Below are 16,151 nucleotides of genomic sequence, written 5' to 3' on the forward strand. Positions count from 1 at the left end.
CTATTCCATGCACATTAAAGTTTTATATTACTATGGGCTGATCCGCACTCAAACAATCCGGACCTACCGGAATCATTCTCACTAGAGTAACTTCGGCTGCTCCGGATCTTCATACAAAAGCCGAACTTAAAACAGCCGGACCTAGTGGAATTATTCTCACTATGAAAACTCCGGCTGATCCGGAATGTCGAATCTATCAGGTGTGTGTTTCTTTGTTTCGTTTTGCGAAATAATAATAATATTTCTTTAATTTATAATATTTTACTTTGACTTGTATAATGAATAATTTTATCTTTTTTTTTATTTTATTATTAATATCTTGAATAATTTTACTTTGACTGTTGTTATTGTATTTTATTTACTTGTTGTTAATTACCGATTTTATTAATGTTTTATATGCAAATTTAGCGAATTTTGCGGGGGGTTTAGTAGAATATTTAATAATTATTTTTAAGCGCAAAAGTTTCCATGTAATTCCAAAACTGGTAGGGTTCTGATGTATTTGTTATGGAATTATTAGCAAAATTGAACGAATTTGAGTTCGCGATACTATTTTAAACAATTTTTTCTTAGGTTCATTAACTATTTTTGTATTGTTAAGTATGTTTGCATTGATAGCTTTGGCAGTATGTGACATCCAGCAGTGTTCTTCGTGGTTTATGTTATAAATCAATCTTTAAAACAACTTTCTAGGACTAGTCGTTCTATATTGGATGTTCTTCAGTTTTACTTGTTGTTTTAATAATAGTCCAGTAGTTTCAGTGATTTTTAAAAGTTTTCCATTGGTTTTCTTATCGTTGCCACATGTTTTCAATACATTTTATTCCCTTTTTGAATCATATTATAATTCTGATCGGAACCATTTTCACTATAAAAACATTTCCTGGGCTATTATTGAAACCGGATCACTCGGACTCAATCGGAATCACTGTTATGGATCGGATCGGACTCAGTACTGCATCGGAACGGATCGGAATCATGATTCCGGCCCGGAGCGCTCATTTCTAATCCTACCTAAAACCTAACATAGGTCTTGCAGAGAGTCTTGCAAAAGCACTGGAAATGGGAGTCTTTAAAAAGGAGGATATGTCTTAAGGAACAAGTGTTTGTTTTGACCAACAGGGTCCAGGGTTAAGCGTCGGGTCATTTTATATTAATCGCGCGGAGGGCCCCGTAAAGTACAGGATACGATGATTAAAGTTTACTGGTTCGCGCGAAAAATAAACGAGAAGTTTGATAGTGAGAAACATAAAACTTTACTAAACCAGATTATGGCGACTGATTATGGTATCGCGTGCACTGCATAGTGACAGTTGAATAGGCGTCGGTCAGTTTAAATAATGGCGGGTCAACATCTCAACGTTGATGTGCATGCGAGTTCGCAAAATCCATTCGCAAAATCACGCTTTCCATTGATGAAAGCTCGCGATTTCAGGGCCGAATCATCTTCATTATCGCACTGGAAGAAAATTCGTAGCTGACGTCTACAAACCTCACCGAAAGTGAGTCTTACCATCGGATGTATTAATGTTATACTTTATTTCAACGCTACATACCCTACACTTTACATACACTTGATAACCTATAAACTTATGTTACTGATAACTTACGCTGCATCCATCATCGTTAGCTGTGAGAGAAGCTCACAATCTAGCGAGGATGTGATGAGGTTCCAAAGTTGGGTTTATTTAAGCCACTCACATATTTCAATGGCAGCCATATTTTAAAAAGAGCAACAATAAATGTTATATATCTGCATAATAACCTGCCTTTGTTAACGTTGAAAAGCAGGGGACCAATCCCAGACAGCTAAATATATGTTTCTATTACGTAAGAATTGATATTCAAGTTTTTATTATTCTTAATCTGGTTTAGTTTATTTCAGTCTTCGTTTATGTATTTCATTAAAGCTAGTGTATCTACAAGTCAAGAACATTGTGAAACTTCCAAATTCTTTCTGATTCTGAGAATTGTTTGCGCATAGGAGAAGACAGCATTGTAATTTGCATAAGTATGACTAGCCGAATGTATGAAAAGTATACAGATAGTGTGAAGTTACCTCCGTCCGGTGTGGTTTTTGCTTGAGGAATGCTATAAATCAATCGCAAGAAACAGTGCTTGAAGACGAGAAAAATTAAAATACTATCAGCACAGCTTGATGGAAACCGTTGGAATTGGTGTCTTGCGTCAAATATTTTGGAAAAAAGATTCATGCTTATCAGCATTCGAAATTGCTGCTGGTCGTATATTTACCGTAAAATTTGGTCTACGGAAATTCCCGCATCATTCGACAGCTTCCATGATAGGGATGCAAGCAGCTCACGATTCAGTTCAACCTTAGACACCATCTGAAGCAGACGCAACTTTGCACAACGCTCGAACAACATGTGGCAGTTCATAAGGTCACGAATACTTACGGTGATAATCTTCATAGGAGCTGCTCACGGGTAGGAATCAAGGCTCTAGTGATTGCAGTGTTCGCTAGTTAACATTGGTTTGTGAATAAATGCCCTGTGGTGCTTCCGTTTCAGAATACTGGTTGTGGGCCCCAAATTCATTCGGGCCAACCAGGATTACACGGTTGTGATCAGTAACTTCAACTCGAATGTGAGCAAAGTGGACCTGATGCTACGGATGGAAGGCCGATCCAATGATGGCAGAAGTGTGCTGAACTTAACGACTACGGTTGATGTGCAACGAAACACGAACGGGAGGATCACTTTCAATGTAAGACGAGCGTAATTCTACAGATAAGTGTGCGGAAGTTGATCGTTTACTCTCTTGCAGATGCCTGCGAACTTATCAGCTGGAATTTACAAAATCATCGTTGACGGGCAACGTGGCTTTAGCTTTCATAAGGAAGCCGAGTTGGTACACCTTAGCAAAACCATAACCGGTTTAATACAGATCGATAAGCCCGTGTACAAACCGGGCGATACGGTAAAATTTCGTGTGATTGTGCTGGACTCTGAGCTGAAGCCTCCTGCACGGGTAAAATCAATTCAGGTGACAATCCGTGATCCTCGGACAAATGAGATCCGAAAGTGGTCGACGGCCAAACTGTACGCTGGAGTGTTCGAGGGTGATCTTCAGATCGCGCCTACTCCAATGCTCGGAATATGGAGCATCTCGGTAAAGTTGGACGGAGAAGAACTCGTATCAAAAACGTTCGAGGTGAAGGAGTACGTGTTGTCCTCTTTTGACGTAGAGGTGATACCGTCCGTCGTTCCTCTGGAGAAGCATCAAGGATTGACTCTGACGATAGATGCTAACTACCACTTTGGCAAACCGGTAAAGGGAATTGCTAAGTTTAAGGTGTACTTGATAAACGGTATCCTGGACCGGGAGAATGTGTTCGAAGTGTATGGGAAGAGGCAGGTGCAGCTACAATTCAAGGATTACTTCCAAATGCAGGAATATCGGCAAGATGTGATCGTAAATACGACATTCATCGAGCATGCTACAAGTAAAGATGTGGTGGATGCGTTTATTTTACTTAAAGGAGTTAATTTTAACTCGTTTTGGTTTTAGATCGCACTGTCGTGAAGCAATCCGACATCACGGTGTACAAATATATGTACAGTGTGGAATTGATTAAGGAAAGTCCACAATTTCGCTCAGGACATCCATTTAAGTGTGCGCTTCAGTTCCGATACCACGATGGAACACCTGCTAAAGGTATCACCGGGAAGGTGGAAGTATTGGAAATTGATTACGAAAAACGTCTCACTAGTGACGACGAAGGTTTGATCAAACTCGAACTAAATCCAAGCGACAATACAACACAGATGGAAGTAGTCGTAAGTAGTTTCGCTTTCTGTGATTCCAACCGTATATTTGTAGCATACTTCAGATTGAACAATTCCTGAATTTTAATTACTTTTACAGTGCTCTACTGGGGACAATATAAATTTATTAAGCGAAATAGTACACAGAGTGGATGTGGTGACGAATGTGTACCTCAAACTGGAATTAAGATCTGCGTAAGTAGCACGTCTTAACAATAGACGATAAAGTGTAAAGTGGTTACGACGTATTTGGCCGATTCTCTGATTTGTTTCGTTCTGTTCCCTTTTTCTTCGCAGAATACAATCAAATAGTATTTTGCAGTTTATGGTTACGTGCAACGAACGCATGTCATTCTTCGTGTACTACATAGTGTCGAAGGGCAATATAATTGATTCCGGTTACATGAGGCTGAACAGTCAGAAAAAATTTTTATTAAAATTGCAGGCCACACAGGAGATGCTTCCAAAGACGAAACTTATTGTAGCGACTGTAGCGAGCCGTACTGTAGTATACGATGAAATGACCATCGATTTCAAAACACTTCGTAACAATGTAAGTAGAACTGCAACTTTCGAAAACACTGTGTCCTATATCTCTTTTTATGTATAACTAAATAAAGTTCGAATTGAACATCGATGAGGCAGAAATTAAACCGGGCGGACAAATTGTACTTCGCATGTCTGGGCGACCAGGAGCGTACGTAGGATTGGCGGCTTACGATAAAGCTCTACTCTACTACAATTCGAACCACGACGTTTTTTGGGAGGATGTTATGCGCGAGTTTGATGGATTTCATAAGAACGATGAAAACGAGTTTGACAAGTTTCATGTAAGATGCAAACACTGTGAGTGGAGCATGAGTACTTTTCAATAGTATGTTCCCTTTGCAGAGTATGGGACTGTTTGGTATGACGTTAGCTGGTATCCAGTTTGAAGGGGCCAATGACAAGTCGGCACGTGATGGTCTACAGGCAAAAAATCCCATCACCAGACTGGTCCCGTACAGGACAAACTTTCTAGAATCGTGGTTATGGCAGAATGTGACTATTGGATGGTCCGGAATGGAAGAATTAATCGAGTATGTGCCAGGTACGACCACCTCCTGGTACTTGACGGGATTCTCTATTGATCCGGTGCACGGCTTTGGTATTATTAAAAAACCGATCCAGTTCACAACGGTTCAACCGTTCTACATCGTGGAGAGTCTACCGTACTCCATCAAACGAGGCGAAGCGGTCGTGTTGCAGTTTACATTGTTTAACGATCTTGGAGCAGAGTACATCGTGGACGTGACACTATTCAATGTGGCCAATCAGATAGAATTCATAGGACGACCTCTGGAAGGTGGGTACTAGGAATTCCTTGAATTGTGTTTGAGCTTAAATATGATTGTTTTCAGATAAAAGCTATACCAAATCCGTACTGGTTCCTTCGAAGGTTGGTGTACCGGTCTCATTTCTGGTAAAGGCACGAAAGCTCGGAGAGATGGTGGTACACGTGACGGCCTCCACAATGCTTGGATATGAAGCGGACGCACTCGAGAAGGTGGTTCGAGTTATGCCAGAAAGTTTGGTACAGCCAAATATACAATCCCGGTTCTTCTGCTTTGATTCATACACCAATCAAACGTTCTCCATGAATTTGAACATTAACAAAATGGCAGACAATGGTTCTAGAAAGATCGAGTTCCGACTGACTCGTGAGTACAAATTATCGGTAAAAAGTGTATTCTTTCCTTTCCATTCAACTGCTTGTTTATGTTTTCAGCCAATCTGCTTACCACTGTAATCGACAACTTAGACAATCTGCTTGCCGTGCCATTGGGTAGTGGAGAGCATAATATGGTAAAGTTTGTACCGAACATCGTTGTGCTCGACTACTTGCATGCTATTGGCTCGAAGGAACAGAGTCTGCTCGATAAAGCTACAAATCTGCTGCGCCTAGGCTATCAAAATCAGATGCGCTATCGTCAGATTGACGGTTCGTTTGGTGTGTGGCAAAATACTATTGGTAGCGTGTTTCTTACCGCCTTCGTTGCAAAGTCAATGCAAACGGCGTCGAAGTACATCGATGTGGATACGGCTATGGTCGAGAAGGCATACGATTGGCTTGCTTCCAAGCAACACAGCTCGGGAAAGTTCGATGAGGTCGGGTCCGTAATCCATCAAGATATGCAAGGCGGTTTGCGTAACGGCATTGCACTGACATCTTACGTACTGATAGCGCTCCTAGAACATGAGAACGCCAAAGTGAAGCACGCGGTAGTGATTCAAAGGGCAATGAGCTACTTAAGCGACCGCGTGGAGAACATAGAACATCCCTACGATCTGTCCATAGCGACCTATGCGTTGATGTTGAATGGGCACAGCAAGAAGAAAACGGCACTTGAAAAGCTTGTGGGAATGGCAGTTCCCTTGAATAAAGATGGAGAGCGGTACTGGAACACGGCAAATAGCATCGAGACTACCGCTTATGCTTTGCTGTCTTTTGTCATGGCGGAAAAATATGCGGAAGGTATTCCGCTGATGCGCTGGTTGGTGAACCAACGCTACGTTACCGGAAGCTTCCCGCGCACTCAAGACACCTTCGTGGGACTGAAGGCACTGACCAAGTTGGCGGAAAAAATCTCCCCCTCACGAAACGAATACACCGTACAGCTGAAGGGTACAAAGCCAACCCAATCAAAACGAATAACAACAATAACGGAACATTTGCGCATAAACTCCGGAAAGATCTACCTGCATAACAATAAAACCATACCGGGGGACACACAGACTTTAGATGTCAATGTTGCTGGTATCGGGTTCGGAATGTTTGACGTGATTTATGAATACAGTTTAAATCTTAAAAATTTCAAAAAGCAATTTAATTTGAAGCTTAAGCCACAAAACACGGGCTCCAACTATAAGTTATCCCTGGAGGTGTGCGTCAACTTCATACCGGTTTTGGCCTATACTCGATCAAACTTGGCAACGGTCGAGGTGAACTTACCCAGCGGGTACGTTGTCGATCGGAATCCGATCAGTGAACAGACTACCGTGGATCCGATTCAGGTGAGATGATTTCATTGAAGGTGGAGATGTTCAAGATTACTAAGCAGATTAAATTGTTTACAGAACATCGAGATTAGATACGGCGGTACATCCGTTGTCGTGTATTACAACAACATGGGCAACGAACCGAACTGCTTCACCGTGACTGCTTACAGACGGTTCACGGTGGTACTGAGACGTCCAGCATACGTGATCGTGTACGATTCTGTCAACTCAAGTGAGTGTATTGAATGCGCGTTGTTGTTCGCGTTGTTCGCATTTCAGCGTCTATAAGTCATTTCGCTTTTTGTTTCTATTCGTTTGGTGTAGATCACAATGCCATTGAACAGTACGAAGTGGACAACCAGAATATTTGTGAAATCTGCGACAAAGGTGATTGCCCAATGGACTGCAATAATCCGTAAATTGTCTGTTTCGTAACAAAACTAACAAATGAATTCGGCTATGCCATAACATAGTTTAACAGATATAATAACACATTCCATCGCAGGTGGAACCTTAACCCAATGGAGTAGTTAAGTAGTTGGAAGTTTAGGGTGTATGGAAATCAGCATACACAATGACTTAGTCCAATACGAATACCCTGAGGTCCGCTATATTGCGCAAGGGGCAGTAGATATTGGAGGAGTCGTCTAATTGATTCCGGTATAGACCGGTGCATTTGGTTGATAAATATGGGCATATAAATAAATATAATGGTTGATAAAAATATCGAGTAAAGTTGTTTTACATGACCTACTACAAATGTATTAATCCATTAAAACACTGAAATGACTGTGTTCGTGTTGGGATACAATATCTGTAACCTTATTGTATGTTGACGTTGTCAGTTTGGCAACTCTGTTTTTGGTGGCATACGAAGCCATCTTTTGACAGTCGTTCTTGATCCTTCGACCAATAAACATCGTGAAGTCAGATCTCGGAAGTCGTGTCCACTTTAATCCTTTAATTTATTAGTTCGCGAGTCGCTACTAATGGATTTTTTCTGTGAGACACAAAAGCGTAATAACTGGAATAACAAACACTTTGGCGCTAAGATCTTTTTTTGCAATTTTTTGTACTTTTCTCAAGTGTGAGTGTTATATTGATATGCAACGCAAACATCGTTTTGGTTAATATCATCTTTTGTTATCTGTTGGGTTAGAAATAGATTGTGGTGTTTGTCATCATGTATAGTTTAAATGAGACATACTCAATGGCAGGCACGTTATACCGGATAGTTTTCTTGCGATAAAATTGAATTTTTTCTCATCTTTCGGACGGAATTCAATAATCCAGGCCTAGAGTGCCCCATGGGTGCTGGGATCACCGTATAGTTTGAACAATTCGAATCATATAAATTAAAATCAAGCACAAAACTACATCTACTTACTGTAGTGTAGCAACCTGGCAATGTATAAACCTCGGTATGTTAGCTGGGAACTGATGACTGGGAGAACAATAAAGTATAGGCAGTTACACATAGACAATTGGACGAGTAAGATCTTTTTATTCAAAACACTACACTTACATATTCTACAAAACTTGTGCAGGCGTCTGGACAGCGACGCAAAAGTGACAGTTGTGCACTGGTCCAAACTGGCGGCAGAGAGAGCTGTCAGATGCAGTTAGAAAAAAAAGTGCTTTTTAGAGTCAACCGCCGAGGAGATCGGATGTTAAATAAATCATGTGAAGATAGAAGGGGAAACCACGGTGTTTTAAGATTTTACACAGTATCTGACCCGGCTGCAAGCAAGTTGTAAAATACCACATGGGCAGGACGTCCGTTATGATTAAATAACAACAACTTGCTGTTTGGGATATTTGCCAACAAATAAGTAGATCGTTCAAAAGACAACAGTTCCTTTTACGTGCTGTCAAATTTTCTAATTCACATCATTCTTGCTGCGCGTAACTCAAGTTCTCTATAATTTGGGGTTTTACAATACATAAACGCAACGCATAAGATTGATAAACGCAACGATAGAGTACAGTTGCGAGAATAAATAAGATTGAAACGTTTCATCTCCTTTTACAATGATTCAGCCTCGACAGACCAGGGACTGACTAATGCAGCTCACGATTATCATGAAAAAACAGGATATTAGTGGTGGAAAGGACGGATGTTATCAAGTTTCGATGTCGTGTCGCTGGTCTCACGACCAGCCTGGGTTCCTTTATTGCGCAACTACGCATTGTTGATGTTAGGAAAGCTAACCCTGCACTATTTGACAGTTCAACAAAGCACCCTACTGTAACTATTTTTGCATGTACAGGCAGTCCCCGAGATACGCGGATCCTCTTTGTTGCGAACGCGAACAAAACTCATGAATGAGCATGCTAGAATCCGAAGGGGGTTAATCATAACAATTGAGAAAACCGCGAAATCAGTCGAAATGTTAAGAACGCGAACAGAACTCATGAATGAGCATGCTAGCACCCAAAGTGAGGGCGCAAATCATAACAGTTGACATAAACGCGAGCTCGTAAGTAAACAACGTCCGGAGACCCGTTCGAAAAGCGCATAAACAATAAGAGCCCTCACCGTTGATACTGTAAACAAATACAATCGACTATACGACAATTATCGCAAATAAGCAGACGCAATGCGACAGTCAACGGGCGTGTACACCCGACACCAATAGATTTGCCAACATAAGAAGAATAATTCGATCCTCACAATGCAAGATATGCTAAAGTAAGAACAATGATTCGATCTTTCAACATAAGATTGCTAACGTAAGGAGAATGATTATATCGTTCATCTCGTTTTCACTTTCAAATCTCGAGACACATTGTTAGTATATAAGCAGGAGACATTGCCAATAAACTTCACTTGTACTTTAAATCCTAACACGGTATCTTCAAGTCGCTGGGTTGGCAATCGAATTGAACGGAGGTCCACACTAGATACTTACTCTGATTATTCAGAACAACAGGCTAGTGTCCGACCCGAACAATTCCGAGCGCCTTCACTTCTACGGCCCTTTCAGTGAAAGTAAAGATCCACGTTAGAAACTCGCCCTGGGAATCCAGCTACGAAGCCTAACGTCTGATCCGAGCTGATCTGAAAGGTGAACGAGACTTGCGCGAGAGTCTCAGGGTAGGCCAACCTTCGCGTGGTCAACCTACGGCGGCGGACCCAGCAGTCCGACTTTGTTCCCGCAGCAACACTCTTATACGCGGTTTTTGGAAATTTGACAGTCGAGCTAGTTTATAGCACAAAATTTAAGCAAAATGGTGAAAAATTGGTCGAAAATATCTTTTATGTCACATAAAACATTTGTTTTTAGCTTATTTTAATGTAACCTTTTTTAAAAATCGCCTGTTCCGTTGCATAAATCAAATGCAGAGAAGGAAGTCGACTCTGTGACTTTGAGGTATAAACGAAATTGCACCAGGATTCGACTTACGCGGAAATTCGAGTTACGCGGATTTTTCCTGGGTTATAGCGGTCCACTATAATAGCGTATCTCGGGGACTGCCTGTATACATAAACGCTTGGCAACACAGAAATAAATCATTCCGAAGTTTACAGCAAAGCGGTAAACACGTGTTATACATTATCCACTGAATAACTTTAATTGAAACATTTCATAGTGCTAGCGTTAACATCGACTAAACCCTGGCACAAGCTGTGCGCCTAAATGTATGCAATGGAATTCACGAACTCTTTCTAGGCGCTTCGTAAAGAATTACGCAATGCTTAATACGAACGAAAATACTCTTCGCCGCGATGGAACAATAATAGTTGAAATGATGAGTTTAAGAATTTTGCGTATTCTGCGAAACTAAACCCTCGGCTTCGTCTTCAATTACAGGGCAAATAGAATTTCAAAAATTATTCGCATTAAACAAAACTAGATGAGCAAATTCTGTAGTAATCAGCCTCAACATTATCAGTGCAGTATGATAGAAGACGGTAGAATTGGTGTTTCATGTCGATCATCCAGGCAAGGGGATTTATTCTTATCAACAAGCGGTATTGTAGCAGGTCGAATGTTTACCGTAACATTTGGAGGGATTCCCCATTAACGGCACAGCTTCCATGATAGGGATGCAAGCAGCTCACGATTCAGTTCAACCTTAGACACCATCTGAAGCAGACGCAACTTTGCACAACGCTCGAACAACATGTGGCAGTTCATAAGGTCACGAATACTTACGGTGATAATCTTCATAGGAGCTGCTCACGGGTAGGAATCAAGGCTCTAGTGATTGCAGTGTTCGCTAGTTAACATTGGTTTGTGAATAAATGCCCTGTGGTGCTTCCGTTTCAGAATACTGGTTGTGGGCCCCAAATTCATTCGGGCCAACCAGGATTACACGGTTGTGATCAGTAACTTCAACTCGAATGTGAGCAAAGTGGACCTGATGCTACGGATGGAAGGCCGATCCAACGATGACAGAAGTGTGCTGAATTTAACGAAGACGGTTGATGTGCGACGAAACATGAACAGGATGATCTCCTTCAATGTAGGGCGAGCGTAATTCTATAGATAAGTGTGTGGAAGTTGATCGTTTACTCTCTTGCAGATGCCTGCGGACTTAGTAGCTGGGAATTACAAAATCATCGTCGACGGGCAACGTGGCTTTAGCTTTCATAAGGATGCCGAGTTGGTACACCTTAGCAAAACCATAACCGGTTTAATACAGATCGATAAGCCCGTGTACAAACCGGGCGATACGGTAAAATTTCGTGTGATTGTGCTGGACTCTGAGCTGAAGCCTCCTGCACGGGTAAAATCAATTCAGGTGACAATCCGTGATCCTCAAACAAATGAGATCCGAAAGTGGTCGACGGCCAAACTGTACGCCGGAGTGTTCGAGGGTGATCTTCAGATCGCGCCTACTCCAATGCTCGGAATATGGAACATCTCGGTAAAGTTGGACGGAGAAGAACTCGTATCAAAAACGTTCGAGGTGAAGGAGTACGTGTTGTCCTCTTTTGACGTAGACGTAGTACCGTCTGCTGTTCCGCTTGAAGACGATCGCGGCTTGATTCTCACGATAACAGCTAACTACCACTTTGGCAAACCGGTAAAGGGATTAGTCAAGGTGGAGTTGTATTTGGAGGATGATAGGCTGGACCAGAAGAAAGAGTTCGAAATGTTCGGAATGGGACAGGTGGAGTTGAGATTCGTCGGCGAATTGGTGGTGCACGAGTTTCACCAAGATGTGCTCGTAAAGACGACCTTCATCGAGCAGCATACAAGTAAGGATCGTGTAATATTGTTGAAGAATTAGGAATGTCTTAATGATTCTTATCGTGTTTTCTTCGTCAGATCGAACTGTCGTGAAACAATCTGGCATCACAGTGTACAAATACAAGTACGGTGTGGAATTGATTAAAGAAAGTCCACAATTTCGCTCAGGACTTCCATTTAAGTGTGCGCTTCAGTTCCGATACCACGACGGAACACCTGCTAAAGGCATCACCGGGAAGGTGGAAGTAATGGAAATCGGTTACGAAACAACTGCCACTAGTGACGACGAGGGTTTGATCAAACTAGAGCTCAATCCAAGTGACAATGTAGACGACATGAACATTTATGTAAGTATTTCCCAGAAAGATTATTCTAACAGCAATGTTGTGGTATTTAGCCGATGAGAATTCTGTTGGATGTTGTCCATTTTACAGTTTTCGGACGATGATATCGGATTTTTCTTCGAAGAAAGAGTGGAAAAAGTGGACGTCGTGACGAATGCGTACCTCAAATTGGAACTCAAGTCTCCGTGAGTAGCACCTAATTTACGGGATGTTTAAGCAAAATGTAGTCCAGTTTTCTAAACATTTTATTTCACTTCTAGTGTTAAATTGAATCGAATGTTGCGATTCACGGTAACATGCAACGAACGCATGTCATTCTTCGTGTTCTACGTAGTGTCGAAAGGCAATATCATTGATTCCGGTTACATGAGACCGAACAAGCAGAACAGATATTCCTTAAATTTGAACGCCACCGAGAATATGATACCAAAGGCGAAACTTATCGTAGCGACTGTAGCAAGCCATATAGTGGTGTATGACGTTGTGGATATAAGTTTCGAAGATTTTCGTAACAATGTAAGTAGATCAATCATCGTTGTATGTTTCGTATGTTGTTGGTACGTAGAAGAACGACGGTCGTATGTTGTTTATCTGTGAAAGTTTATTGTTTTTACTGATGGTGAAGCAAAGAAAGGAGTAATGATGGTTGCTCATTTAAGTTGTAAGATTTACTAGTTCATCAATTGGATAATAGTTTTCATCCTACCGTTCTTTTCTAGATCAGTTGTTGTAAATGTTTTCACAAATGAACTACTGTTATCAACCTTATGTCACTTCTGCATTGCAAATTTATCAATTTTTTGTTTTTAATTTATGCTTCTACCGCGTTCATTATTCACTTACCAATTTTCGTGTAAATTTTAAAATACTTTCAACAACTTATTGCATATTTGTACCTATAATACCATTAATCTCTTTATATACAGTTTGATTTGCGCATAGATGAGGTAGAAATTAAACCGGGTGGACAAATCGAGCTCCAAATGTCTGGACGACCAAGAGCGTACGTAGGATTGGCGGCCTACGATAAAGCTTTACTCTACTACAACAAGAAACACGATCTGTTCTGGGAGGATGTTATGCGCGAGTTTGATGGATTTCATAAGATCGATGAAAACGAGTTTGACAAGTTTCATGTAAGATGCAAACACTGTGAGTGGAACATGAGTACTTTTCAATAGTATGTTCCCTTTGCAGAGTATGGGACTGTTTGGTATGACGTTAGCTGGTATCCAGTTTGAAGGGGCCAATGACAAGTCGGCACGTGATGGTCTACAGGCAAAAAATCCCATCACCAGACTGGTCCCGTACAGGACAAACTTTCTAGAATCGTGGTTATGGCAGAATGTGACGATTGGAAGTTCTGGGAATCGCAATATGATCGAAACCGTGCCAGATACGACCACCACTTGGTACTTGACGGGATTCTCTATTGATCCGGTGCACGGCTTTGGTATTATTAAAAAGCCTATCGAGTTCACAACGGTTCAACCGTTCTACATCGTGGAGAGTCTACCGTACTCCATCAAACGAGAAGAAGCGGTCGTGTTGCAGTTTACATTATTTAACAATCTTGGAGGAGAGTACATCGCGGACGTGACACTATTCAATGTGGCCAATCAGACGGAGTTCGTAGGACGACCTGTTGAAGGTGAGTATCGTTGATTTTGTAATGCGTTGAATGATTACACTACGCTGTCTTGCTTGCAGATCTAAACTACACCAAATCCGTAAACGTTCCTCCGAAGGTTGGTGTACCGGTCTCATTTCTGGTAAAGGCACGAAAGCTCGGAGAGATGGCGGTTCGCGTGAAGGCCTCCATTATGCTTGGATATGAAGCGGACGCACTGGAGAAGGTGATCCGAGTTATGCCAGAAAGTTTGGTACAGCCAAAAATGGATTCCCGGTTCTTCTGCTTTGATTCATACACCAATCAAACGTTCTCCATGAATTTGGACTTCAATAAGAAGGCAGACAATGGTTCTAAAAAGATCGAGTTCCGTCTGACTCGTGAGTACAAATTATCGGTAAAAAGTGTATTCTTTTCATTCCATTCATCTGCTTGTTTGTGTTTTCAGCCAATCTGCTTACCACTGTAATCGACAACTTAGACAATCTGCTTGCCGTGCCCTCTGGTTGTGGAGAGCAAAATATGGTAAAGTTCGTACCGAACATCGTTGTGCTCGACTACTTGCATGCTATTGGCTCGAAGGAACAGAGTCTGCTCGATAAAGCTACAAATCTGCTGCGCCTAGGCTATCAAAATCAGATGCGCTATCGTCAGACTGACGGTTCGTTTGGTGTGTGGCAAAATGGTGGCAGCGTGTTTCTTACCGCCTTCGTTGCAAAGTCAATGCAAACGGCGTCGAAGTACATCGATGTGGATACGGCTATGGTCGAGAAGGCATACGATTGGCTTGCTTCGAAGCAACACAGCTCGGGAAGGTTCGATGAGGTCGGGTCCGTCATTCACAAAGATATGCAAGGCGGTTTGCGTAACGGCATTGCATTGACATCTTACGTACTGACAGCGCTTCTAGAACATGAGAACCCTAAAGTGAAGCACGCGGTTGTGATTCAAAGGGCAATGAGCTATTTAAGCGGGCAGGTGAAATACATAGAACATCCCTACGATCTGTCCATAGCGACCTATGCGTTGATGTTGAATGGGCACAGCATGAAAGATGAAGCATTTAAAAAGCTCTTAGACAAGTCTACTGCCACGAATAACGGCACGGAACGGTACTGGAACACGGCAAATAGCATCGAGGCTACCGCTTATGCTTTGCTGTCTTTTGTCATGGCGGAAAAGTATTTGGACGGTATACCGGTGATGCGCTGGTTGGTGAACCAACGCTACGTTACCGGAAGCTTCCCGCGCACTCAAGACACCTTCGTGGGACTGAAGGCACTGACCAAGTTGGCGGAAAAAATCTCCCCCTCACGAAACGACTACACCATACAGCTGAAATTTAAGAAGACTACGCGATATTTCCCAGTTTCCTCGCAAGACATCAATGCGACTAATTTCGTGGATATACCGGCGGACACAAAGTCGATGGAGATCAACGTTGGCGGAATCGGGTTCGGCATGCTGCAAGTGATCTATCAGTACAGTTTGAATCTTGTGAATTTCGAGAAGGGCTTCCAGCTAGATCTTGAGAAACAGAACACGGGCTCCGACTACGAACTTCGCCTGAAGGTGTGCGCCAACTTTAAACCGAAAGTGAGCGATAGTCGTTCGAACATGGCACTGGTGGAGGTTAACTTTCCCAGCGGGTACGTTGTCGATCGGAATCCGATCAGTGAACAGACTACCGTGAATCCGATTGAGGTGAGATGATTTCATTGAAGGTGGAGATGTTCAAGATTACTAAGCAGATTAAATTGTTTACAGAACATCGAGATTAGATACGGCGGTACATCCGTTGTCGTGTATTACAACAACATGGGCATCGAACGGAACTGCTTCACCGTGACGGCTTACAGACGGTTCAAGGTGGCGCTGAAGCGGGCAGCATACGTTGTTGTGTACGAATATTACGGTTCAAGTGAGTGCATTAAATGGGTATCGCAAAGTAGCACACAATAATTTAATTTTTTTATTTTTTTTTAGATTTGAATGCGATCCAATTGTACGAAGTAGACAAGCAGGAGATTTGTGACATCTGTGACAAAGGTGATTGCCCAAACGAATGCCAAAAACAGTAATTTGTCTGTTTTTACTTGAAACGAACCAATAAAATGCTCCGCGGAAGAATCCATCACTTTGGCAACTT

The 16,151-nt window shown here is 41.9% G+C and overlaps 2 protein-coding genes across 2 annotated transcripts; both read left to right on the plus strand.

Annotated features, from left to right (window-relative positions):
• The first annotated feature begins 2,385 nt into the window (after positions 1-2,385).
• LOC128299682 (thioester-containing protein 1 allele S3-like) lies at positions 2,386-7,246 on the plus strand. Its single transcript, XM_053035718.1, has 12 exons — positions 2,386-2,447; positions 2,532-2,727; positions 2,788-3,466; positions 3,532-3,800; positions 3,889-3,983; positions 4,086-4,341; positions 4,409-4,618; positions 4,680-5,133; positions 5,189-5,488; positions 5,557-6,842; positions 6,906-7,059; positions 7,152-7,246. The coding sequence occupies exons 1-12, from the start codon at positions 2,386-2,388 to the stop codon at positions 7,244-7,246; spliced, it is 4,056 nt and encodes a 1,351-aa protein (XP_052891678.1).
• Positions 7,247-10,955: 3,709 nt separating this feature from the next.
• LOC128302971 (thioester-containing protein 1 allele S3-like) lies at positions 10,956-16,151 on the plus strand. Its single transcript, XM_053039858.1, has 12 exons — positions 10,956-11,017; positions 11,102-11,297; positions 11,358-12,036; positions 12,107-12,375; positions 12,463-12,557; positions 12,633-12,888; positions 13,299-13,508; positions 13,570-14,023; positions 14,083-14,382; positions 14,451-15,706; positions 15,770-15,923; positions 15,989-16,151. Exons 1-12 carry the CDS (start codon positions 10,956-10,958, stop codon positions 16,081-16,083), a joined length of 4,026 nt encoding a protein of 1,341 aa, XP_052895818.1. The 3' UTR covers positions 16,084-16,151.

This window comes from Anopheles moucheti, chromosome 2 (genome assembly GCF_943734755.1).
Source record: "Anopheles moucheti chromosome 2, idAnoMoucSN_F20_07, whole genome shotgun sequence".
NCBI lineage: Eukaryota > Metazoa > Arthropoda > Insecta > Diptera > Culicidae > Anopheles > Anopheles moucheti.

Bases quoted from the DNA above. Each gene is read 5' to 3' on its own strand.
- LOC128299682 (XM_053035718.1), top strand. From the start codon at position 2,386: ATGTGGCAGTTCATAAGGTCACGAATACTTACGGTGATAATCTTCATA. The intron at 3,984-4,085 runs GTAAGTAGCACG...TTTTCTTCGCAG, and splicing joins AAACTGGAATTAAGATCTGC to AATACAATCAAATAGTATTT. The intron at 4,342-4,408 runs GTAAGTAGAACT...AACTAAATAAAG, and splicing joins TCAAAACACTTCGTAACAAT to TTCGAATTGAACATCGATGA.
- LOC128302971 (XM_053039858.1), top strand. From the start codon at position 10,956: ATGTGGCAGTTCATAAGGTCACGAATACTTACGGTGATAATCTTCATA. The intron at 14,383-14,450 runs GTGAGTACAAAT...TTGTGTTTTCAG, and splicing joins GATCGAGTTCCGTCTGACTC to CCAATCTGCTTACCACTGTA. The intron at 15,707-15,769 runs GTGAGATGATTT...AATTGTTTACAG, and splicing joins CTACCGTGAATCCGATTGAG to AACATCGAGATTAGATACGG.